We start from the raw sequence: 26,990 nt of genomic DNA, 5'->3' as shown, positions 1-26,990 counted from the left end.
ATTTCTATATTAATTTTTTGCTGTAAGTATATATCAGGTTCAATGCCCATTCACGGGTCAAAATTAAAATTAAATCACACTAATTTAGGATAACTCTTTTGCACACCGCCTCTAACAATAATAACGATATGGTTGGATAACTTTTTTAAAATACTGAGCAATTTTGCATAAAGCGTAACAACTTTTAGCGGGTCATGGTCTTGAATGGTAGTTGGTAGTGGCAAGTTTGCTTTAACTAAATTCAACGAATTTTTGCCACCCACTATCGTCAGAATTCTTGTAGAGAATTAACATCTTTTAATTACAAAATGTCGGCACCTAACAGGTGTTTGGTGTCCGTGATAATATTTGTTATTTCTCTGGTTGGAATTATAGCTGTAGCAAGTCTTGTTATGGGATTTATGCTCGCTTTATATACCAATCCCGATAATAGCAATGGCGATAGACTGCCGCCTATGAACTCGTGGAATAACACAGCACCAGGTAAGATATTAGATTTACGTATTTGGGTATGATTCCAATGTATTGTTTCCTTATTCCTTATTAAGAAAATTAATGGTATTCAGATTATTTCGTATATTATATTAGTCGAGGTCTCAAGGAAACAGGCCATTATGGGTGTGAAGTTGCACTGATGTAGCCAGTGCATGGTGTGTAGATTCATAATTCGCCAGGTGCCAAGAAGGCACCCTTTTTGTAAAGTTAGTTATTGAGGTCAAAGATAATACACGGGGATTCAATATTTTTAAATGTTAACCCTTAAAAGGGTTTTTAAATCAAATTATCATTTAGCCCATTTAGTAATCCCAGCGAAGGTGTAAAACAATAATTGAAAATTCATAAATTGCCTAAGAGTGAAGGACCCAGCAAACACAAAACGTTTTCGACATCATTCGTAAAAGGTTATAAAAGGTTGTTAGAAAACGTTTAAATGTCGGGTTATATAAAGGGTATGTTAAGAGTATAAAACGTTTTCATAACCTTAAAAAACATTTTTTGATAATCTACTGCTCAGCAAACAAAAATGTTTTACAGAAAACGTTTAAATGTCGGGTTATATAAAGGGTATAAAAACGTTTTAATAACATTCCAAAAACATTCTTGAACACTTGATACAAAACATTCCAAACAGAATGTTATTTTGGGGGTGAAAAAATATTTTGCGAAAATGTTTGCCCAAAATATAAAAACGTTTTCATGACCTTTATATAACCCGACATTTAAATGTTATAAAAAGGTTTTGAAAAAACCATTTTAAGAACATTTCTGTGTTTGCTGGGTTAAAATATTTTAACATAATGTTATTTAAGTATTGACAAAATATTTGGCAAAAATGTTTGCAGAAATAGTTTACAATAACATTTTTTGAAAACATAAAAAAATATTGTTGTAGTGTGTTTTCATACAAAACGTTTTAAAACGTATATCATCACCTTTATATAACCCGACATTTTAATGTTATTAAAACGTTTTTACCTAAACCTAAATATAACTTAATTAAAACGTTTTTAAAACGTTTTTGTGTTTGCTGGGGATACAATTGCCCGGTACAATTGTCATTAGGTATTGCTATTTTTGCTGTTAAAAAGTTGGTAAAAAACGAGAAAAACAGCAGTATTGACAAAGTTGAAGCCCCATTCAAATACATGTAGTTAATACAATAACATTAAAACATCAATTATCACCTGTCAAATTCAGAGATAATCTTAAACCTTGTCACTGATTAATTTGATAACCAGGCAGGTTTGGTTCACCCCAGAAATTACAGATTCATGTAAAATGTTTCCGTTTGTTTTTAATACGTGGCAAGGCTAGCAGGCAATGTGAGCACATCTATGCAATAATAATAGGTGCCAAAATCTGAATTTTGATGATTTTTACGAACTGCCGCATGAGCCTTTGAAGTTGTTCTTCTGGTCCAAAAAAAAAGTAAATTGTCGTGAATCTGCAGCATGCCTAATTATTGGGTTATAATATGAAGAGCTTATTTCCAAACCGTGTTAAGTCCACAACCACCTGTTATTTACTTGTGTGATACAATCACAATTACCTTGATAAGTTTGACATTAGCAACAATGAGTTGTACCATCAACAAGCCATTATTTAGACAATGCTGCATAACAATATGCAGATTATTGTTCTCATTTGGGAATGGCCTCACACAGTGTTGTTACTGTTACTGTGCATCCGTCCACTGTTTGCTTTGTAATGGTGTCCAACTGAAATTATAATACCTATAGCATCACAACCCATTGCACTACCGCACAGGTAAATCAGAAACATGTGTTTGTGGACTTAACACGGTTTGGAAATCACCATCAAAATAGGTCAAAAAGTAAAAACAAAATTGTCCCTGGAGACTTGATAGTGTACATATGGGTAATATTTTCAAAATGTTATAATTGCAATGAAAATAGTCTCGAAGTATCCATCGTGACAAAGGAGAAGAATTGCATAGTTTGTAATATCTACGGAGTCTAGACTTAATGTTATGACATTATGAACTGTCAAGGCTACAGATGCTCTTAGGTTGTTGAACTTGGATTTACATGATTCTACAATAAGATGATTTATCAGACATAGCAACCAAACAAATAATACAATAATTGATGTCATTTAATTTGTCATTCTAATTCAATAGTATATAGGCCAATAGGGATATGCTGTAGCAGGCCTTGCCGTTTGAGGCGAGCGATCGCTCTCGCTCGCCACCGCTCGCCCAAACTCGGTTTCTAGTGAGCGTTTTTCCACTCGCCATACAGTCTGCCGGTTGCTAAGGCCTTAATCCCCTGTTGTTAAGCATATTTTAATTGGATTATGTAACTGATCTACTCCGGTGACTGCACTGACGCTGAACAGTGCAGTAAACAACACACTTTGGAGACTAAATTATGATAAACGCCACACAACAGCCGAGATGCATGCGAATACGTTTTGTACACAAATCTGTTCAATTCGGCACAGAAACAGTGGCGAATACAAAACTCAAAAATCACTTTCTCTTGAAAGGTGCCCCTCCAGATTTCAGATTTAGGTTGAGGCAAGTTTTTTTTCTAAATTTTCAGATAAAATTGCAGGGCGAGATTTTGTTGTGCACGAAACAGAAGCATGTTATACTGTCGCTATGGAAAATCTAAGCCCAGTGAAATCATCGATCTCAATGGGCCACATAGCGTAAGATGCATGCTATACATTTTGTACACAAACATGTTCAATTCGGCACAGAAACCGTGGCGAAAACAAGGATCATAAATAACTTTTTATTTAATTATAAACCTCCAATTTTCAGATTTAGGTTCAGATACGTTTTTTTAGATATTCACAGAAAATTGCAGCATGACACGTATTTGTGAGCGAAAGAGAAGTACTTTTTACCATTGATGATGGAATATCCAGACCCAGTTAAAATTCGAACTCACGAAGTAAATTTCTGGGGTTGTGCTACACTTGTTAACTGGTTCTGGTTACGTCCGGCGTCCTGAGGGTTCACAAAAAGGTTTTAAAATATTGAAAATGTGTGTCATTGTTGTCTCTCTGAAATTTTGTGAGTTATTACAAAGATTTCTTTTAACTATTTTTTCAAAATACACATATCTCTTAAAAGTTATAGACAAAAAGCAGTATTTTTATCTTCTGTTTTATTCACGTGGCGTGATCCCCCAATTAATTGCACATACTGAAATATATACTTTTGCCGTGTCACTTGTGTGAAAACGAATAGAAAAAAAATAACAAAAGCAAGGTCTTTAATGTCAGTGTTGAAAAGCTACCAACCGTTAAATGTTTCATTTGCATAACAAGGAACAACTTAAATAGGTTGTACATATGACGCATCATACCCGTAAATATGGCGGACTACTCAAATGCATTCAACAAAAGCATGATTGCAATCTACCGCGACAGTTCGTGTCACACACATAACAAATGCACTACGATCAAATAGGTTATTGACAACATTTGATTGAATGAACTGCACTGCACCATGATTACGGTGAAGGACACCAGTTCAAATCCTTTGTTTGGAGCCAATCGATAAAAGCATGCAAGGCCTCTATTCGCTGTCGTAGTGCACGTTTAGTTAGAATATGACCGCTGCTATACTGGATCACGTTTCTTTGTTACGAACCACTGATCGAAATGATCACAACACAAAGCCTATGGCATATCAAAATTCGGAACAGGTGTATGAGCCCAGGCTTGGAGCAGTAACCAATGATTACTAACGCGCACTACGACAGCGAATAAGTCGTGGCTTGGAGCAGAGAACGTATCATATACACTTCCCATAATGCATTTCTTCTATTTCAAAGAAAACCTGTACAAAGTAATGGGCGCGTCATTTGTTTGTGTGAGCAAATTAAAAACAATGAAATACATGAACAAACCCCAGTTCAGTAAAACGTTCATCGGTAAGGATCGTAAAAGTAAGATATTTGGGTTAATGGGGAACATATTATGTTGTGTTAAAATCTACAGGGCTTTCGGTCATGGCCATGGATCAATGTTATGCCAACAAAAATTTTGTGTTGCCACAAGTGGGAAAATGGAAAAGTTTAAAAATCCCCACTAATTATTAAATAATGCTTCTTCCATTTAATAGGGACATTTGTCAGTTTTGATTACTGGATAGTGGATACTCGTTAGATAAGACTAGTGTTTCAATAAAATATTAATTTGAAGTGAAGAACATTGATTTTTTTTAAAAACATATCTGTAAAAATAAAAAATAAATACAAAATTGTGACCCTGAGGACAACACAACTTTTTTTTTTTTTTTGCATTTATTCTTGTTAATAGGGCTTTTAGGTCGTGGAATAATGTCATAATTCTTGAAAAAAATGTGTCATATATCAAAACGAGTCTTAAAAGTCAAAGTACATTATATTAGTTGCCTATAGACACGAGATAGATGCTTAATAATTATGTAAGTGTTCAGATGTGATTCAGATAGATGATACCACATGGCACTTCCCTGGTACAAGTTCATGAAACTTTTATGCGAACTCGATGTTTCCTGCGTAGGCTTAAATCATGTCTGTGTTTACAACACAAAAGGGAACATTTTAAGGGAAACCCAAATAAATTCATTTTTTACAAGGATTTATGGATGACGGGGTGAACATGGTTAATATCTAAGGTACAAAAACGTGCTTGGGTTTTTGTAAAAGTCGGTCTGTCGTTTAAGGAATCGGAAAGTAACGTTTGCAGGGACCTGAGAGTACATCAGATGGCGTTCTGAATACGAGTAATGTCCTTCTGACATCAAATAATTTCAATTTTTGGCAATTCACGATATAATACAAATTTTATGGCAAGTTATTAAAGCACCATTCTTCTTTCCCCTGTAGGCCTATACGTTTCGCTGTGTCCTATATTTTACCAAATATATAACCATTCGCTAAGTTTTGTGCACCAGAGGCAGGTCACATTTCTGATATTTAATTAAAGTTTACACATAAGTTCAAATTTGGTTCATCAGAGCGCAGCCGTTTTCAATGGCTCAAAAGCCTCAACTTAGTGAACTGAACTGTGAATGGTTGATCTGACCTTATTTTTTTATAGGGACTCTCTTCTATTTTATATAAGGTGTCCCAGAAAAAAACCACCGAGTGAATGAATTTGGACCTAGTTTGAGAAATATGCTTCAGAATAAAAAAAAATGTAAAGAAACAGCCCACTTTATTCTGCATCTTATTTACTTGAATCGGTTGACTGATTGCGAAGAAATGGTCGATTACATAACGCACATGCTTCAATTCACTTCCAAGTTTTAAAGAAAGATCATTTAACACAATATCACAATTGGCTTTATATTTTGTTTGGTGACATCCTTTTCGTTCTTCTTAAACAATCTGTTTCTTGTTATAACTTTAATTTTAGGTTTTGTTTTCATAAATGTAAATTGTTTTTCGTTAATGTTAATATTATTAATGTTTAAAGAATTATTACATGAAGAATTCCAGCTGGTAAAAAAAGTTAACAGTGAAACAAGCACACCTCGCCTATCTGCTAATGTAAAAGTTTTTGGTGGCTCTGAAAAGACCCGTTTATAAAAGACCGCCCTTGTCAACAGAGAAAAGTAAATAAGAAGTGTCTCTGAAAAGAGCCGTTCACTGAAGATTGCCTGTGTCAACAAAGAACAAGCAGCAATACCTCGCCTATCTGCTAATGTAAAAGAGTTAGTGGAACTTGTTCATCACAACTACAAGATATGGAGTACACGCATAGTGCGCGATCCTTGGACAGAATACAGAGTAAATGATAATGGAAAAATTCAATCTTTATAAACTTCAACATAAAAATTACACATCGTAAAGCTGTAAGCACTATCATTGTCATTCTTGCCTAAAATGTTCTTTGGAAAGTTGAAAACTTATTGCACAACATAAATATTTAAAGCTGGGAAGATTCCTATTGCAGAAATCTCGGACAAAATAGATAAGGAATGAATTACATGGATGCGCGCATTATGTAATCGCTCATAAGGGGTGGTGCAATAATTATGTGTACCCAGGGGTGGTGAATTCTCAAAATGGTCTGCCAAAATTGCTTGCCCCCCATTTGGCCGTGCCAAAAAATCTTTGCCCCCCCGTTTCGACGTGCCAAAAACTTTGCCCCCCCCCTTTGATGTGCCAAAAATCTTTGCCCTCCCCCTTACACATGCAAGATCTTGGGGAACCTTATATTGTCCTCTATCATATAATGCGAGCGCAGCGGCAGAAATTTTGCATATTCAAATGTGTTCCTAGCGTTTTCCTACACCTTTTAGGGTGTAATATAGAAACGGTGCCCCCCCCCAAAAAAAAGAAAAAAGCAAAAAAAAAAGCGCAGTGATTTATAGTGCGCTACGCACAGGCACAACGCCTAGACGTTGATCCACAAGCCTCAGCACACTTTACAGGTTATCGCTGACCACTACGGCCCCACATCATTCCATAAACCATTTAACAACAAATCAGGGACTTTGCTGCTACAAGAGCGCACATCCTAGACATTCCACATATAACCATCGCAACCAGGATCAGCTCCCCGAGTTTCGCACGGGTTACAACGAGACAATTAGCAGTAAGTTCCTTGTCCAGGGGAATTTCAAGCTAACTCAATTTTTCACGAGAGCATATTAGGCACCGCCAGGGTTCGAACCCGCAACCTCTCGCACCATAGTCGAACGCCTTAACGATTGAGCTAACTTGACTTGTCAAAAATTGCTTACCCCCCTTTCGACCTGCCAAAAATTGCTTGACCCCCCTTGCGACCTGCCCAAAATTGCTTTCCCCCTTTTGGCCTGCCAAAAAATCTTTGCCCCTCCCTATTATTCACCACCCGGGGGTACTACACATATTAATATTGCACCACCCCTAGATAATGTTGTATGGCGAGGACCCTGTTCACTAAAGTCTTGTATGGCCAGGATTCAGTACACTATAGTCTTGTATGACGAGGACTCAATACACTATAGTTTTGTATGTCGAGGACACAGTACACTATAGTCTTGTATGACGAGGACTCAGTACATTATAGTCTTGTATGGCGAGGACTCAGTACACTATAGTCTTGTATGGCGAGGACTCAGTACACTATAGTCTTGTATGGCCAGGATTCAGTACACTATAGTCACGAAGACTCAGTACACTATAGTCTTGTATGACGAAGATTCAGTACACTAAAGTCTTGTATGGCCAGGATTCAGTACACTATAGTCTTGTATGACGAGGACTCAGTACACTATAGTCTTGTATGGCGAGGACTCAGTACACTATAGTCTTGTATGGCGAGGACTCAGTACACTTATAGTCTTGTATAGCGAGGACTTAGTACACTATAGTCTTGTATGGCGAGGACTCAGTACACTATAGTCTTGTATGGCGAGGACTCAGTACACTATAGTCTTGTATGACGAGGACTCAGTACATTATAGTCTTGTATAGCGAGGACTTAGTACACTATAGTCTTGTATGGCGAGGACTCAGTACACTATAGTCTTGTATGGCGCGGACTCAGTACACTATAGTCTTGTATGGCGAGGACTCAGTACACTATAGTCTTGTATGGCGAGGACTCAGTACACTATAGTCTTGTATGGCGAGGACTCAGTACACTATAGTCTTGTATGGCGAGGACTCAGTACACTTATAGTCTTGTATGTCGAGGACTCAGTACACTATAGTCTTGTATGGCCAGGATTCAGTACACTATAGTCTTGTATGACGAAGACTCAGTACACTATAGTTTTGTAGGTCGAGGACACAGTACACTATAGTCTTGTATGACGAGGACTCAGTACATTATAGTCTTGTATGGCGAGGACTCAGTACACTATAGTCTTGTATGGCGAGGACTCAGTACACTATAGTCTTGTATGGCGCGGACTCAGTACACTATAGTCTTGTATGGCGAGGACTCAGTACACTATAGTCTTGTATGGCGAGGACTCAGTACACTATAGTCTTGTATGGCGAGGACTCAGTACACTATAGTCTTGTATGGCGAGGACTCAGTACACTATAGTCTTGTATGGCGAGGACTCAGTACACTTATAGTCTTGTATGGCGAGGACTCAGTACACTAAAGTCTTGTATGTCGAAGACTCAGTACACTATAGTCATGTATGGCGAGGACTCAGTACACTATAGTCTTGCATGGCAAAGACTTAGTACACTATAGTCTTGTATGGCGAGTGCTCAATACACTATTGTCTTGTATGGCGAGGAAACAGTACACTATAGTCTTGTATGTCGAAGACTCAGTACACTATAGTCTTGTATGGCGAGGACTCAGTACACTATAGTCTTGCATGACAATGACTCAGTACACTATAGTCTTGTATGGCAGACTCAGTACACTAAAGTCTTGTATGGCGAAGACTCAGTACACTATAGTCTTGTATGGCGAAGACTCAGTACACTATAGTCTTGTATGGCGAGTGCTCAATACACTATAGTCTTGTATGGCGAGGAAACAGTACACTATAGTCTTGTATGTCGAAGACTCAGTACACTATAGTCTTGTATGGCGAGGACTCAGTACACTATAGTCTTGCATGACGATGACTCAGTACACTATAGTCTTGTATGGCAAAGACTCAGTACACTACAGTCTTGTATGGCGAAGACTCAGTACACTATAGTATTGTATGGCGAAGACTCAGTACACTATAGTTTTGTATGTCGAGGACACAGTACATTATAGTCTTGTATGGCGCGGACTCAGTACACTAGTCTTGTGTGACGAGGACTCAGTACACTATAGTCTTGTATGGCGAGGACACAGTGCACTATAGTCTTGTATGGCGAGGACACAGTACACTATAGTCTTTTCATACACTCTTAGATAGCGAGAACCAATCAGAGCAAGCGTTAGAAAAATCCAAACCATGCATTGATTGTGTCTAATTCACTGAAGTCTATTTAACAACCAGAAGCCTATGCTTTCGATATACGGCGTAACCGGAAGTACTGCATAAAGTTCCACAAATAATGTTAATGAGTTCCACAAATAATGTTAATTAGATAAAGTTCCACAAATAATGTTAATGAGGAACGCTAATATGGGCATGATCGCCCGGATGTACGATCCTTATATGGGCATGTTAATTAATATTCATGATTTATACTGCAATAAAAGTGCAGTACGTAGCCTGGATCTTGCCTAGTCACCTAAATCTTTATAACGTGTCCGAATACTAAATATATCTCAAATTTGGGGACTTGGGAAAGATCCATGTTTTTGCGTGTATTTCGGCATTAGTCTAAATCCTTCAGTCTCCTAACCTATACGCATAGACGCTACTAAAAAAACCCTCTCATTTCTATTTGGACAAACAATAAAGACGGGGTCAGAATAAATGAGATAGATGAGTTTATTTGCGAGAATCAAATGATTCCCGCAAATTTCTTCTGAAAGAATCAGGATTGATTCTCGCACTGTGAAACGAAATTCTGATCTGGCCCTGAAAAAGCTACAAAAATCGAATCAAGTTCATTCAATATTTGTTGAGGAGATAAAGCAGTTGCTAAAAAAGTTATTAAACAAAACATGCTTGGGCTTTCAACTGGCGAGAAGATTTATCACATGCGTTATTGACACTAGCATTTTTAATTTATTTAGGCCTATTTCTAATTTTCTATTAGGCCCTTCGCACTTGATTATTAGTTTCCTGTTAAAGATTTTGAAAAAGGGACGAGGTGACTTTTAATTATTAATTATTAATTATCTTTTATTTTCTTTATTTAGTTTAAATTATTACAAGCAACTATTGACTCGTTTTGACTAGAGCGGGCATTTAATTATTTCACAACAATATTTGATTTTATAAATTAGTGAAGGTGGAGTTGTACTCTTTGTTCATTCATCATTATTGTGGGGATTTGGGCTCCTTGCACAAAGTCCACACAAACAGATGTCTCATGTGTTTCTTGTATACAAAAAAGCAGACAAACGAAGTATTTTTTTTCAGTGACACTTTCAGGATATGTCAAGTGTGTGCTAATGATGAAACCTATTAAATTTGAATGGTAGTCGACATCTACAAAAAGAATAACGAAGTATTCAGAATTGTACTAATTTAAGCTAATTTAGTTGGACGTTCACAAAGTCACCCAATATTATACCTTATTAATCTGCATTGGCAACTCTGTATTCCGTGCGATCCAACCAGAGGTTGGTCCATATAGTCGTGCACATAGTCGTGCATAGCCGGTTTTGCCTACCGTTGCCATTGGTTACGAATTTATACTTCTATCTCAGACTGGCTGAGGGCCAATCAAGTGGAAGTTGCCCAATAGTCATGATAGTATATCCCCATTGACTCGGTCGCTTTTAGAGTCGTAACGATGTGGTATAGACTTGCCAGTCTCGTGTACGCCGTTTGTACACAGAGACTGGCTTATGCCACTGTGTGTGTCATTGGGATCTATACAAACGTAGCAACATTTTTTTTTTTTTTTTATTGAGTCAATTTATATAAAATTGGTACTCACATATCTGATTTCTAAATCATAATTATCCTGTTTAATGTATCCAAGTACCTTACACTTGGAATTTGTGATACTTCAAAGATAATTTTTGAGCCATCGACCTTACGAGATGAAACAATGCAAGTCACAAGATCTCGCGAGATGACCCACCTCTTTTACAGCCGGTTTCTGTCTTCAAGTCATGTTCGCGATACAGCCACGTTGCACTCTGGGGTCGAGACTAATCAGTTACGTCGTTAACAACGAGTAAACAAAATGGCTGGGAAAACGGAGAAAATTGTGTCCTTAAAAGTGTTTCAGCGTGACGATCAGAAACCTCAAAAAACTATTTTTTGTTGGGCCGCGCTTGATATGCTAATGATATACAGGTACATTGTAGGATATAAATTGGATGGTAAATAAGCCAAATATTGCAAGAAATCTACTCGCTAGAATCCTAGCGACCCCGCAAAAAAAATGACCGTCCATGCGAATGTAATATTGAAATCGTAAAATCCCTACTAGTAATAGACCTACTTGTCACTAATCGTGGCGCGTGATCAAGTCGTGATAAAAAGGTCAAAGTGGCTGATCAATGTGTGGGCAAATGTTCAAGTGGCTTTTTGACCAATCGGCTTTCTAGCAGTAAAATATGGGGACCAATCAGGTTGTATCAATGTGATACCAATAAACTATGATGTATGACTCATCTTGTTAGGCCTACTAAAAATAAAATTCGGTTTCCGGTAACCCGCCCGCCCTATTGATAGATAATATTTATCGCGATATAGGCCTAGGCCTATGCACAACTATTTTATTTATGAAAACAGCGTGCAGCAGGACTCGTAATATTAAGTAGGCCTACAACTATTGAAAAACTATTGAACTACCCAGCAAACACAATAGTTATATTTTGGCTTTTGGTTTAGCTAAAAACGTTTTAATAACATTAAAATGTCGGGTTATATAAAGGTCATGATAACGTTTTAAAACGTTTTGTATGAAAACACAATACAACAATATTTTTCAATGTTTTCAAAAATGTTATTGTAAACTATTTTTACAAACATTTTGCCAAATATTGTGTCAATACTTAAATAACATTATGTTAAAATGTTTGAACCCAGCAAACACAGAAATGTTCTTAAAATGTTTTTTCAAAACCTTAATAACATTTAAATGTCGGGTTATATAAAGGTCATGAAAGCGTTTTTAAAACGTTATTGAAAATATTTTGGGCAAACATTTTTTCGCAAATATTTTTTCAACCCCAAAATAACATTCTGTTTAGAATATTTTGTATCAAGTTTTCAAGAATGTTTTGGAATGTTATTAAAACGTTTTTATACCCTTTATATAACCCGACATTTAAACGTTTTCTGTAAAACATTTTTGTTTGCTGAGCAGTAGATTATCAAAAATGTTTTTAAGGTTATGAAAATGTTTTACTCTTAATATAGGCCTACCCTTTATATAACCCGATATTTAAACGTTTTCTGACAACCTTTTATAACCTTTTGCGAATGATGTCGAAAACGTTTTGTGTTTGCTGGGTATTTTGTCTGTGTCCGCAAAAAAATTGATAAAAACGGTAATAGTAGGCCTAACACTATAAGACAAAGGCCTAACGCTCATTAAATCGGTGTTGTTGTCGAACTAATTCCCATAAAGCTCGTATTAAAAAGAGCAAGTAACAAAAAAGTTAAAATGCTAAAAATGATGTAGGCCGAAAAATTGTGTAATCTTGTCCTAGACACTCAACGATAAACCCCTATCAAGTATGAATAAAAGACTGTTCATTTCAATTTATAAACGTTGAGGAAGTTGTGCATTTTGTCAGCACCGATATAATAAAAATTAAAATAACTAACCTGGCAGATTTCAGGATTAACCAACATTTATTTTCTCATGCCGCTCGCCCAGGCCTGCATATTATCCCGTCAAGAAACTCAACCCTAGGCCTACCTTTTTCAACATGTAAATATAATTCCATAGCGATAAAAAGTGAACGTTGCATTGAAGATGAGGATACTTGGATGATACAGATATTAAGCACATGTTAAATGGGGGGTATGGGGATGTCCCAGTTTGTTTTACAAGGGCAATTATTATTTGACCCAAACTTTTTGGTGGGTGGGTTCATCATGACCCGAGACAGAACAAGTTTGTATTGGTTAATGGGTCAAGGTCATCCAGGGGTCATCTGAGGTCAAATTAGTAAAAACTATCATATGGGCATGAAACTTGATAGGGTAGATTCACTTAGAGCCAAATTTGTGGAGGGTAATTTCAGGGGTCACCAAAGGTCAAATTAGTAAAACTGTCACATCACATTGGCATGATACTTGGTGGGTACAGTCAATATTTAGAGCCAAAATTTTGGAAGGTCATTTTGGGGTCACCAGAGGTCATCTGAGGTCAAATTATTAAAAACTGACATATGGGCATGACAATTGGTTAGTACAGTCAACATTTAGAGCCAAATTTTTTGAAGGTCATTTGGGGTCACCAGAGGTCATCTGAGGTCAAATTAGTTCAAACTGTCATATGGGCATGAAACTTGGTTAATACAGTCAACATTTAGAGCCAAATTTTTTGAAGGTCATTTCGGGGTCAACAGAGGTCATCTGAGGTCAAATTAGGTTAAACTGTCATATGGGCATGAAACTTGGTTAATACAGTCAACATTTAGAGCCACATTTTTTGAAGGTCATTTTGGGGTCAACAGAGGTCATCTGAGGTCAATTAGGTTAAACTGTCATATGGGCATGAAACTTGGTTAATACAGTCAACATTTAGAGCCAAATTTGTTGAAGGTAATTTTGAGGTCACCAGAGGTCATCTGAGGTCAAATTAGTTAAAACTGTCATATGGACATGAAACTTGGTTAGTACAGTCAACATTTAGAGCCAATTCTTTTAAGGTCATTTCGGGTCACCAGAGGTCATTTGAGGTCAAATTAGTTAAAACTGTTATATGGGCATGAAACTTGGTTAATACAGTGAACATTTAGAGCCAAATTTTTAAGGTCATTTCAGGGTCACCATATGTCATCCGAGGTCAAATTAGTTAAAACTGTCATATGGACATGAAACTTGGTAAGTACAGTTTACATTTGAGCCAAATCTTTTGAAGACCATTTGGGGTCACCAGAGGTCATCTGAGGTCAAATTCGTTAAAACTGTCATATGGGCATGAAACTTGGTTAATACAGTCTACATTTAGAGCCAAATTTTTTGAAGGTCATTTGGGGTCACCAGAGATCATCTGAGGTTAAATTAGTTAAAACTGTCATATGGGCATGAAACATGGTTAGTACAGTCAACATTTAGAGCCAAATTTTTTGAAGGTCATTTTGGGGTCACCAGAGGTCATATTAGTAAAAACTGTCATATGGGCATGAAATTTGGTGGATACAGTCACCATTTAGAGCCATATTTTGGTAAGGTCATTTGGGGTCACCAGGGGTCATCTGAGGTCAAATTAGTAAAATGTTGTATTGGCAAGAAACCTCTGTCGAGATTTGATCCCCAAGTCAGGTAAACTTAAAAATTGGTTTGATTTACACTTATTGATTTCACGTTCAAGTCATTAACTGTTTACAAGTTAATATTATATTTGACTATTTTTGGATCCCAAAAGTTTGGTTATGGACCCCTATTTTTTGGATTTAAGATAAGAGGGTCCATTTGGAGTTTGGACTCCTTACTTTTTTCTTTCTCTTTTTATGGTCATTTCAAAATATTATTTTATCTCTTTAGTGTTTTGTATTGCATAAATTTCCAAATTGTATGTAGCAGTTTTCTATAATTGCACAAACAGAAAAAGCTTTTATATATAGACAAGAACAGTGAATGACAGAGAGTAGGTAAATGATATTGGACAGTACGACACACTTGTGTAGTATGAGAAGAGCTTTTGCGATTGAGACCCCGAGTCATACTGTTTTTCTATTGGCTAGCCTTCAAGTGTTAAATTGGGTCGAAATTTCAGTATGTGTAAATAATTTTTTTTCCTTCCTTCCGTCCCAATTTTTTCAGAGCATGTTACCGGAAACATCATTTTATTTTTATTTAGCCTTATTTATATTATGGCGTAGTACGTTTTGTGCATTGCCGTCCACGGGATATTATAAAAGAAAAATCGATTTTGCCCAAACCTGTATAATAAACACATCAAGGAAATTGGTACTTGACTTGATGAATGACTCATCGTGTTGAGCGAATTGATGATGATGATAGCGATTACGTAACGCTATGACACAAGTTTTTGTACATTGAAACGCCTACAATGTTGTATCGGTAAATAATAATTAATTTAAATGATGTTGCGCACGCCTATGCTATATTCCATGTTTTTGTTTACACCACGCCAAAGAAAGCGTCACATGCGCCCGTCAGTGAGTGAGGATTGCCAAACCCGCGATTTGGTAGCCCAATTGGGCGACTTTTGAAGATGTTCCCCGCGACTTTTGACAATTTCCTGTCCCATAGAAACCAATGGTTAAGAAAAAATTGGGCGACTTTTCAACATTGGCTCCCGCGACTTCCGATCATTTCATGTCCCATAGAAACCAATGGTAAAGAGAAAAATTGGGCGACTTTTCGATTATTTGACCCGCAATTCGGGCTGAAATCTTTTGGCAACCCGGGCCGTCACTTCCCTTCAAAGTAGGCCTATCCACTGCAGACAGACGTGTAATTAATTCGGTCAAATCGGTCTCATTCATCAACAAACATTATACATTCAACTTCTATTCAACAACTATTTCACCAGGCCAAGTGTCCATGCTCCTATGTTTTCCCTTCAACCTTTACAAACCTCTACCGTCTACCTCATTTTAACTCTCTAACCTCTCACTTTCCCTTCTTACAAACATTTAACTAATTACCCCCACCCATCGACTCGCCAAATCCCCACAAGGTTCTGAACAGAAACAAAACATACATCACCCAACCTAAACCAATCAATCACAAACACCATCAATGATCACCCAAACACATGTACCATTCAGTACCAAAACAAACCACCAAAGCAGAGAACCGCGAAGCCCGAGAACCGCTCTAGTTGTTGATATTATTAAAGTCAGAAAATGGTAAGTAGAAATAGTTGAAAGTTATTTTAAAGGAGAAAATTAGAAATAAAAATAAAATAATTAATTATTTTGAGATTTTCAATTTTGGACGCGGGCGGTAAACAGGAAACTAATAATCAAGTGCGAAGGGCCTTAGTATGAAGCAAAAATCATATGTAACCTATAATGTTTAACAATTCTATGTCCAACTCAGTGGATTTGGACCTCTTTGGTTCCTGTCGCACACACATGACGAAGTGTCCAAATTAAATTCCAAGTGTACTGTAGGTGTAAAAAAAGTATTCAGTTTCGGGGTTTGACATACAAAATCCTGAACTTGTTGTTGGCCACAAACAGTTCAGTTTTGGGGGCACAGTCCTGTAAAAGTGGCAATTTTTGCAGAAGATGAGTTGCACTTTTTGTGCTCCACACAGCTATTGCAAAAATGAAAACACATGATATGTTCTTTTATGTAAAACTCAAAATCACAAATTTATGACCTGAAAGTAAAATGGTTCAAAATTCTGTTTGATTTTTGGAAATAAAAGGTTTTTTAGCTACCCTTTGTTGCTAGAACCAAGATTGTCACTCTTTAAGTGAGTCAACACAAAAAGGTGAACTTGTTTATCCAATTGCAACATGGTTCGCCTCAAGTTTGGTAAAGACGTAGGTGCGTATTTCACTATGTGCAGGATTTAACTGTACGCGTAAAGTTAATCGCAGAGAGCGTAGCCGAACAAGTCCAAGCGACGCTTGTTTGCAGCGCAACCACGAAAAAGCATTGACGTCACTACTGTACTTGAGGTGAACCAAAGTTTAGCAAGCGCTACAATTTATGTTTTGAAAATCATTTTGTAACCTGGGGTATTAAACCCCATAGTGTAGATACTAAAGATATACTAGCAATGTTTGAGAAACTCAAATAATAAAATCAACATTCAGTATCTACAATCATTAATTAGGTGATTTGCAATGAAACACACACAAGAAGCATGTATCTTTTCAATTGTTTTATTTCCCCCATCAAATTAAAAGCTCATTACCAAGATTACTGATACATGTATGATAATGATTCTGACTGGATAGAGGAATATTTTGGCACACCTGTACCACCACATTGCTATTTTACCAGTGGCAGATCCACGTTTGTGGAATACCTTACCGGTTCATAATAGGAATGCTGCTCCTCTGGTAGTGGCGTAGATTTCTTTTTGACATTGGGGGATGGGTTGGAAAAAATTCTTGAAATATAGAGAATCCGCACTTTTGGCAACAGAACCAGTATATGGCACAAATGCGCGCGAAAATTTTTGCCATTTTGAAGGTAAAATCGATGAAATAGTGCAAAAGTGGAATAAATTCGTGCATATCACAAAAAAATTGGGCTTTGGGGGCTAAAATGGCCAAATATTAGGTTAATTTGGTCAGAAACCCACATACAGGCATCAACATTGGGGGGATGATTGTATGGACCCCCCCCCCAACAAAATATTGGGGGGGGGGGATATATCCCCCTGGGATCTATGCCTATGTCCCCTGGAATCATTCAAAACCATGGTGAAGATATATCTTTTTCCATGACATGTAGCTGATAATGTTGCCTTTTTTTCTGTATTTGATAATTTCTGGTATTCTTTTGACATTTTGCTTTGAAGCTTATGGAAAAGGCGCACTATAAAAGTATAGTATTAGTTAAGTATAGCCCAGTGTGGTGTAATGAACCCCCAAAATGAGTTGGTTTGCTAACTCAACCCCCCCCCGAAAATGTCAACCCCTTAAACCAACAACAACAAAAAATTGAAAGCGCATTTGTACCATAAATTTCTTTTGTCGCCAAAATGTGTTGGATTCACTATCAAGACAATTTTTCCAACCTCATCCCACCATGTCACAAAGAAATCTATGCCACTGTTCTGGGGACACATTCCATTGTAATAATTAAAACTGCAGCACCTAGAGTCCTGATTTTTGCTGGATAATTGTGTAAATACAGAATTTTGAAAAATATTGAGGGATTCCTCCTCAGCAAATGTTATAATATGGCTTTAACAATGGCGGTCCTGGACCTCCAAGCACTGGTTTATTGCTACCCCTGAGTTCATGGTTTGGAGTTCATGGTTTGTTGTCCTCCAAAATACTCAGTCCTATTATCAAGTTTCCACTAGTGGTGGCAGCAAGCATGTGGCATCATGGTGGCATGCATGACTAATTTAAGGGCAGTTTTTCAAGAAGAACAGTAGCCTTGAATTTAGATGGATTTGCTTGTGTGACTGCCAAAGATTGGAGACCATCACCATTCCATGTCTTTACACAGTCCTGGAGTTCTTTCCAGGATGTGTGCTTTATACATGTAGTACAGGGGGAAATACGAATGTGCATAAAACTGTCCTGTTGGTGGCTGTCATTTCAAATTGGATGACCCATTCTGTGTCTGATAGGTTTGATGTATAAAATTGTATACAGATCGGTACTCCTATCTCCACGGTCCTTCCAGACTTCCAGTGCAAGTTCTTGTTTTCATCTGTAAAATAAAATAATTGAAGACAGAGACAAAATTGTGATTCTTGCAGTTCCAACAGTACATGTATACGTACACATAATTTTGGTTAAAGAGAGTACACACTCATTTTAACTTTATCACATAGGCAAGCCTCTGGATGTCAATCAGTGTTCGAAATAAGCACCCGGGATAAGCACTTATCCTCTTGTCTGTCCTCTGATCTTGTCCAAGAATTACTGGGGACAACCATATTGAGCTATGTACTTATCAACCACTGGGGACTGGGGACAACCACTATATCTTACCTCCAAAATCATGATAAACTTGACGTGAAATTTTGACTTTTGACTTCATGTAAATTGATTGTAATTTGTATCCTTAAGGGAAGGGGTATGAATGTTTGGACAGTATTATTGTGGGACATTAGAGCACATCAGACCACAGATTATCGAATTGCATTCTGAATACGAAGAATGGCCTTCTGATAGATCAAATAATTTTGATTTTTTGAAATTCGCAATGTAATACACATTTTATGGCAAATCATTAAAAATTTATATTTTTGATATTTAACAGTACTTGAAGTAAACTTTATAAATCTGATGATTTATACTTAAAGTGTATGTAGGTGGGATGAAAAGCCGATGATCAATTGAAAATTTTGACCTTTTGTATTGAAGACTCCCAGCTACATACACTTTAAGACTATATCATTAAATTTATAAAATTTACTTGAGAACTGTTATATCTCCAAAATGTGAAAAATATCAAATTTTAATAATTTGTCATAAAATTTGTATTATATCGTGAATTTCATCAAATGAAAATTATTTGAAATCAGAAAGACATTCTTCGTATTAAGAATGCAAGGGCCTCAGGTTTAGCAATTTGTGGCTACAGATTTACCACACCAAAAGACATCAAACAAATTTGATTTTTTGCATTAAAAAATATGACACATTTTGGGGACAACCAAAATGTTTTGAGGACAAACAGAATTTATTCTTTAGTTATCGTCGGGATAACCTCTGTATTTTCTTTATTTCGCACACTGACATAAATATTTGTGAGGAGGTAGAGTAAATATTTGTGTGGGTCATGATTAAACTCGCCTTGTAAAGTTGTAAACCTGCCTTTTTTTAAATCGTCAGTTACCTGCACACTCAAAATTGCTGAATTGTTGTTGTTTTGCACAGCTCATCTACCAACAAGGGGAATATTTTTTTGGCAAGTTAAGAAAAGGCAAGTTAGTGAAAAAGCGAGTTACAGCCCACAAAGATACACAATTTGTCACATACCCCCATGGAGCTGTCCATCAAGTCACAGTCTGCAAGTTTAGTTAGACCAATTAAAGCAATCAAGTTCCACTGGCAAGTTACGCCAAAGTAACCAAGTCCCACCGGCGAATGACGCCATAGCAATTCAAGTCCCAGTGGTGAGTTACGCCAAATTGATCAATCTCCATTGCCTTGAAAAAGAAGAAAGAAAAATGTTCAAATATTTGTTTAAAATTTATTAGTGTATACATTTTGTACATGTACAAGTGATACACTTCGGTGCATGAATATAGATTGTTTTTATGCATATTTTAAAAATCCAACCTTCGAAATTTTGTATCCATAAAGTCGCACTAAGTCAAATTTGCAACTTTCAAGCTACCGACTGTCCACTCCAGGAAAGTGCATGCCCCAACACTAAGGTCGTGTTCTCACTACAGACATGGGGTCTCGTACCTAGGTCCGAGTCCACATACAAGTGGACTGAGTCCACATTGATTTCGCGTTCTCACTAACACCAAAATGTGATGTGGATCGACTCCACTTACCCGGATGTTATAATATCAAGCGCTTCAATGCATGACCATGACGTCACAAATTCTGTTCCAATGCATGTTTTGAGCCGAACTCACAGCACAAATCAAACTTTACTAGACTATCAGTTTGGAAAGATCATGTTTTATTTCCAGGCCCCCTGATATATTCCTTCAATCTATGGATATGTTATTTTGTGATATATGCATGTATTTGGAAAGATCTGAAAAAAAACAGGTCTAAAAACTGTTATTTTATATTAGGCCTATACGTGTAAAATGACAGAAATACATCGGGTTGTTATTTCTGATTTTGGTCAAGCACGCCGATTCACACGCAACACAACCTCTAAACCACCATCAAAAATACTAATTTTGATTGGTAATCTCATTCTAGCAAAATGTACACCTTAAAAACGAATATTACACCTGAATATTCTTTTGTATTATACTGTAAAGCTCAATGTCGTTTTGTTTAATTCTGAAACTGGATAAAATCTGTATCTTGCCGCGATGCCGTTGTTTTCACACTGCACGAGAAGCATGCTGCTCATCAAACTACGGCAAGCATCTCGAACGAACGAACGTCCGTGTATATCATCAGGCCCTCGACTTTTCCGCATAAAAATAAATATTGTAAATTACATGAAATAAAGTATGTATTGTTCTATAATACCAGCTACGAATTTTTAAGTTGAAAATGCATGTTTAAATTGTATCATGGAAAATTATATAATGTAGACATGTAGCCTATATTGTAGTACAACGACGGCCGTCAAGGTTGTGCATACAACATTTCCGGTAGGCCTATAAGTGGATCGAGTCCACTTGTAAACGCGTTCTCACTATGCTGTTTGATACCACGTCCCAGGTACGAGACTACCTCAATGAGGTGGTCTCGATGCTACATCCTGGATGTAGGATCGAAACCACTTATTTCGCGTTCTCACTATGCTTGGAAGTGGACTCGATGTAGGATCGAGTCCACGTCCTGGTATCAAACAGGCATAGTGAGAACGCGCCCTAAGTTGGACTTGGCATAAGAACCTAACTCACCACTGGGACTTGCTACAATCTCAGCAGGTGGTCACTTTGAAACTTTGTAGCCTTGTAGGGGGGTACATCGCTTTTTTTTTTCTTCTCCTTTTTTAACTCGCCATGTACATTTGTATCTGTCCCTACTAAAGACCCCGGGGGGCACTTCCATAGTGGATACGCATCATGTGCCTCGGGAATGACCCCCTTTTCAAACCGGCTTGTACCCAATGACCCCTTTTTTGTGTTATGGTCCTACCTATTACCCAATGACCCCAATGACCCCCTTTAAAAAAATTCATGTACTCAATGACCCCCTTTTTCTATTTCCTGCTATACCCAATGACCCCCCTTTTAATTCCCACATTTAGGTGGTATTTGTGTTCTCCTCCAGAAATAATGAGATTTTCACATTTCCAAGGTGGCCAAGTTGTTTTTATAGTTTGGCACTTATTTATGTGTACTTAATGATACTCTTTTGGCAATCCTGTACTCAATGACTCCCATTTTACTTTTTGTTACCCCAATGACCATCCTTTTTTCAAAGTTTCATACCGAATGACCCCATTTTTATTCAGGTTGTGTACTGAATGACCCCATATTTTTGTATTGTACATTTGACCTGAATGCCCCCTACTTTTAACATGGCCGAGGCACATCCCTGCCATTTCAGATAGGGAGTGCCCCCCCCGGGCTAAAGACAGTATCAGAATCAGTGATACATTTTGAAGCTAAAAATGTTTTATATGGAAAGTGTAGTCCATAAAATGTACATATATTTTGATTCATGCAAGACCTAAAAAAATTGTTTGATTTGCGTAACCCGACCGACCCTAATAATAAGCCCGACCCTAGACTTTTTTCTTATTTTTTTTTGAAAGTTTTTTAAAAATTAAAAAAAATTAAATTAAAAAACAAAACAAAAAGTTCCAAGGCCTTTATCATGCAATTAAATAGGGCCTACAGTTTAAATTGTGTGAGTAAATTTTTTTTTTTAATTGCCAACTGACCTACCCTAATATTTTTTTTATGTTACCCCAATCAAACAATTTTTTAGGCCTAATGTGTATACAATTTTGTTTGCATTTTTATTTAAAGCCATATTTGTAAAATTTTATGAAATTTGTAAAAATGCATAATTTGTAATGTTTACACTGTGTTGGTCAGATCAAAATATAATTTTGACATAATGTCGTACGATATTCAAACTAATCAGACATTTAATTCCCCATAGAACTCCATGTTGTAGGTGACAGCCAAAATAGCCAGCAGGGTTTCTTTAACTTTATCTTGTTATTTCGGCTTAAAATGGACAGACCCCATTTCTGACAGTTATTTCTAATACTATTTCCACATTTTGTGGAAAGAATAATAAAATTAAAATTTGATGTACTAGTAGTTTGTACAATTTACATTTATGGCTTTAAATCAAATTTACTGTAGTGTAGGCCTACATACCAGGTTAATTATATTCCATCCATGATGTACTATTGTTCGTTCATTCTCCTTATCATCATAATCCAGGTTACCGTCACGACCTAGTTTGTGAAATAAAAAAGTGAAACACAAGTGTGTTATTGTGGTTATTAATTATTATTTTTTTTAGCATATTGCAGCCCAGTGGCGGATTTAAGGATAAGGGCCCTGTCAACAAAATAGCCCACAGGCCCTATAGTAAGGAGTTCAAATCAGTGGCGTTAGTGTTGCTCTAGTCGGAATCTGAAAAACACTGCGCTCGTCCAATCTGAAAAATACAGCGCCAGTCCGAAACTGAAAACCATATAGCGTTGTAGCCCGACACTGAGAACCACAGGACTTACTAGTCCGAATATTTGAAAACACTGCATAGTCCATAGCTAGTCCAAATATTTCCCATATTTAGACCAGCGCAGTGTTTTTCATATCCAGACCAGCGCAGTGGGTTTTTTTTAGATTCAGACTAGAGCAATGCCAATGGTTTTCAGTTTTGGACTGGTGCAGTATTTTTCTTGCCATCTTGTGCAGTATACACTTTTCATATTCAGACTAGCTGCATATTGATCTAAATCTGTGCTATTCAGATTTGGGCTGGTGACATGATTTTCAGAATTTTAATAAAATACTGCACTAGTCTGAAAAACATTTGGACTAGCTACATGTTTTTATAATGAAGTTTCGGACAGTGTCAGATGAGTGCAGTGATTTTCATATTCGGACTGACATACAGCATGTACAGTACAAGGGATTAGGCAGCCAGCCATATAGGGAGTGTTTTTATGTTTTACACACCCAAATTTGTAACCACCCAGTTTTAGCCCACACAAATTTTAAATTTACACAGTAGGCCTACCCAGTTTTTTTTATTTACACACCCAAACCTTCAAATCCTGCCTAAGACCCTGATTCGTGTGGTCGGAATAGCGGTGCCCGGTAGCGGTGTCGTGTGTGCCATTTTTCAGCCTGATGTGACAGTGATGTTAACGAGTTGTGGCATCTGTATCTCACACGCATCCATGCGACGTCGCATGTCTTTCATGCTTTGAGCATGTGCATGTACGCCGCCAGCGCTTTAGAGCAAAAACTAGCGACTTGAAGCTGCACCCAATGAAATACGCACTGAGGCACTGCTACATCAGGGTGAAAAATGGTATAGCGGCACATCTGACCACGCATGAACGCCCTGTACTTAAATTTTCGTCAAATTTACATTATACATATGCCTGCCTACCAGTACTACATTTTGTAAGCATATGCTATAGAAAAATTATTTAATTTGTGTACATCGTGGAACATACTCTTTGCGTGGCTATGCGTAGTAAGCTGTTGTACACAGATATACTCTGATCAGCTCTTAATAGGCGGGGACTCATAACATTGTGGATTGATATAGAACGGCGTACACACAGCTGGGCGCAGCAGTTATGCGATCTGCGCTTTGCGTGAAGACGCGTGCTTTTGTGAATTTACGTGTGCGTAAGTTGGAACTTTATTGACTCGCGCAGTAACAAAAACCGAATAATTCCCGCCTATTAAGAGCTGATCATAGTATAACCTCGCTTACTATGGACGCATACTCGCGTAGAGTAGCACTGTACACTCGTGTATTATTTTAGCATGATTAGTTGTGAGTAACAATCGTAGTTGAATGTACACAAATAGAGGCCACGCCGTCAGCCTTTCGCCATCTTGTGGGTACAAATGATCTGTGTGTTCATGCATCGGACACTACGTGCAGGGCGCAGCTTGCCACGCAGCTGTTATCACGCAACAACGCAGTGATTTTGCTGTTTACGCATGGAGATCGAACGACCATCGCAGCGTGTACCCACAAGATAGCGGCATATGACGTCACAAGATCAAATTCAAACCCATGCCGACATGGCATGGGCGCGAACATTTACTCGGTGTGTCGTCTGTGATTTAATAGAATGTCACAAATGTTAAACTCCAGAGTCTATGCATAACTACTGCTATCAACGACTGTATGACATTGACCTGTTGGTTTACTAGTCTCAGCATACATTGACAAGCATGCAAGTGAAAAATGTAACCATGCATGCATGGCATGGGGATGATTGAATGATGGGTATACGGCCCCCGGATACGGCCGTCAGTAACAGTAGATTTCCTGTCCAGATATGAGCTAAATCCGGGCTAAACTTACTTACCCGTCAGTGATAGGAGAAGTAGCTGATGAAATCAATCAGAGATCCCGGTCAGAGAACTATACAGACATGACATCCATGACACGGTTGTTGCCATTGCAGACATTGCAGTACAACCTCTCAACCCACACTGCAGTGCACTGCCCAATGCGAAAATTGCGTGTAAAATGTACACCGATTTGGAGACGGGAGTTTCTTGTCCAAAATTAATTAAAATCGAAGAGCTGCGTGTGCCCAATATAATCCAAGTGGTAAAAGTCCGCAAATGTTCACGGGTGACAAAGTACCAAGTCATAAACATCAGCTGATGTTGAGATATTTTGGATGAAAACCCGGAAATTTCAATGTAAGCGGTGAAAATTGGTCGCCATTAATTTTTTGATCGGACGAACAAAAAATGACGTCATAAGATTTCATCAAATTGCATGTACAATGTACGGCATATTGTACATGTTGCGCATGCGCATTAACAGATATTGACTGATTATCATAATTTGTGGAACTCATTATCATAATTTGTGGAACTTTATTCGAAAATGCGGTTACGCACTCGTACTATTCTTCAGTACGCACGTTAGACATCTGATTGTATTTAATATCGATGGTCTAATTGCACTCCGCGTACTACGCGCAGTGTTTTCGCGCGCGTTCGCGTCTCGTAGGCTTGATTCATTTTTCGGGCGGGTTGATGCATTTATATTTGGTTCTATTTTCTAATATTTTTAGTGATAATTTTGTTTTAAAAACAAGTATGGCGAGGACTCAGTACACTAATAGTCTTGGATGGCGAGGACTCAGTACACTGTAATCTTGTATGGCAAGGACTCAGTACTCTATATAATCTTGTATGACGAGGACTAAGTACACTATAGTCTTGTATGGCGAGGACTCAGTACACTATAATCTTGTATGACGAAGACTCAGTACACTATAATAGTGTTGTATGGCGAGGACTCAGTACACTATAATAATCTTGTATGGCGAGGACTCAATACACTATAGTCTTGTATGGCGAGGACTCAGTACACTATAGTCTTGTATTGCAAGGACTCAGTACACTATAGTCTTGTATGGCGAGGACTCAGTACACTATAGTCTTGTATGGCGAGGACTCAGTACACTATAGTCTTGCATGGCAAAGACTTAGTACACTATAGTCTTGTATGGCGAGGACTCAGTACACTATAGTCTTGTATGGCGAGGACTCAGTAGGCCTACACTATAGTCTTGTATGGCGAGGACTCAGTACACTATAGTCTTGTATGGCGAGGACTCAGTACACTATAGTCTTGTATGGCGAGGAGTCAGTACACTATAGTCTTGTATGGCGAGGACTCAGTACACTATAGTCTTGTATGGCGAGGACTCAGTACACTATAGTCTTGTATGACGAGGACTCAGTACACTATAGTCTTGTATGGCCAGGATTCAGTACACTATAGTCTTGTATGGCGAGGAAACAGTACACTATAGTCTTGTATGGCGAGGACTCAGTACACTATAGTCTTGTATGTCGAGGACTCAGTACACTATAGTCTTGTATGGCAAGGACTCAGTACACTAAAGTCTTGTATGGCGAAGACTCAGTACACTATTGTCTTGTATGGCGAGGACTCAGTACACTATAGTCTTGTATGGCGAAGACTCAGTACACTATAGTCTTGTATGGTGAGGAAACAGTACACTATAGTCTTGTATGGCGAAGACTCAGAACACTATAGTCTTGTATGGCGAAGACTCAGAACACTATAGTCTTGTATGGCGAACACTCATAGACTGTAATTTTGTGTAGACCCTTCTGACAAATAAAACATTTCATTGTGTTAAACCTCTGATCTGAATTCATGTAATTGGCAAGAACGCTGATAAATATCAAATGAAAATGGTTAGCTAGACATGTTACTCATTTGGCAAAATCGTGTCACTACTATGAAGAATGTTAGATTACATTAGGTATATAAAAAATAAACAA

The 26,990-nt window shown here is 37.6% G+C and overlaps 1 protein-coding gene and 1 long non-coding RNA gene across 2 annotated transcripts in view; one reads left to right on the top strand and one right to left on the bottom strand.

The window, feature by feature from the left end:
- Positions 1-168: 168 nt before the first annotated feature.
- The window catches only part of LOC140153779 (uncharacterized), a 36,915-nt gene continuing 10,093 nt past the window's right edge, over positions 169-26,990 (top strand). Inside the window, exon 1 of the mRNA XM_072176631.1 lies at positions 169-483. Within this exon, the coding sequence (XP_072032732.1) occupies positions 309-483 (175 nt within the window). The 5' untranslated portion in view covers positions 169-308. The remainder of the gene's footprint in view (positions 484-26,990) is intronic.
- Positions 17,813-25,575, bottom strand: LOC140153776 (uncharacterized). Its single transcript, XR_011859143.1, has 4 exons — positions 25,022-25,575; positions 22,833-22,912; positions 19,828-19,997; positions 17,813-18,550 (listed from the first exon to the last, which is right to left on the bottom strand). It is a non-coding gene; the product is annotated as an uncharacterized lncRNA (long non-coding RNA).

This window comes from Amphiura filiformis, chromosome 5, assembly GCF_039555335.1.
Source record: "Amphiura filiformis chromosome 5, Afil_fr2py, whole genome shotgun sequence".
In the NCBI taxonomy this organism is placed as follows: Eukaryota; Metazoa; Echinodermata; class Ophiuroidea; order Amphilepidida; family Amphiuridae; genus Amphiura; species Amphiura filiformis.
This window is presented reverse-complemented; position numbering and strand designations above follow the sequence as displayed.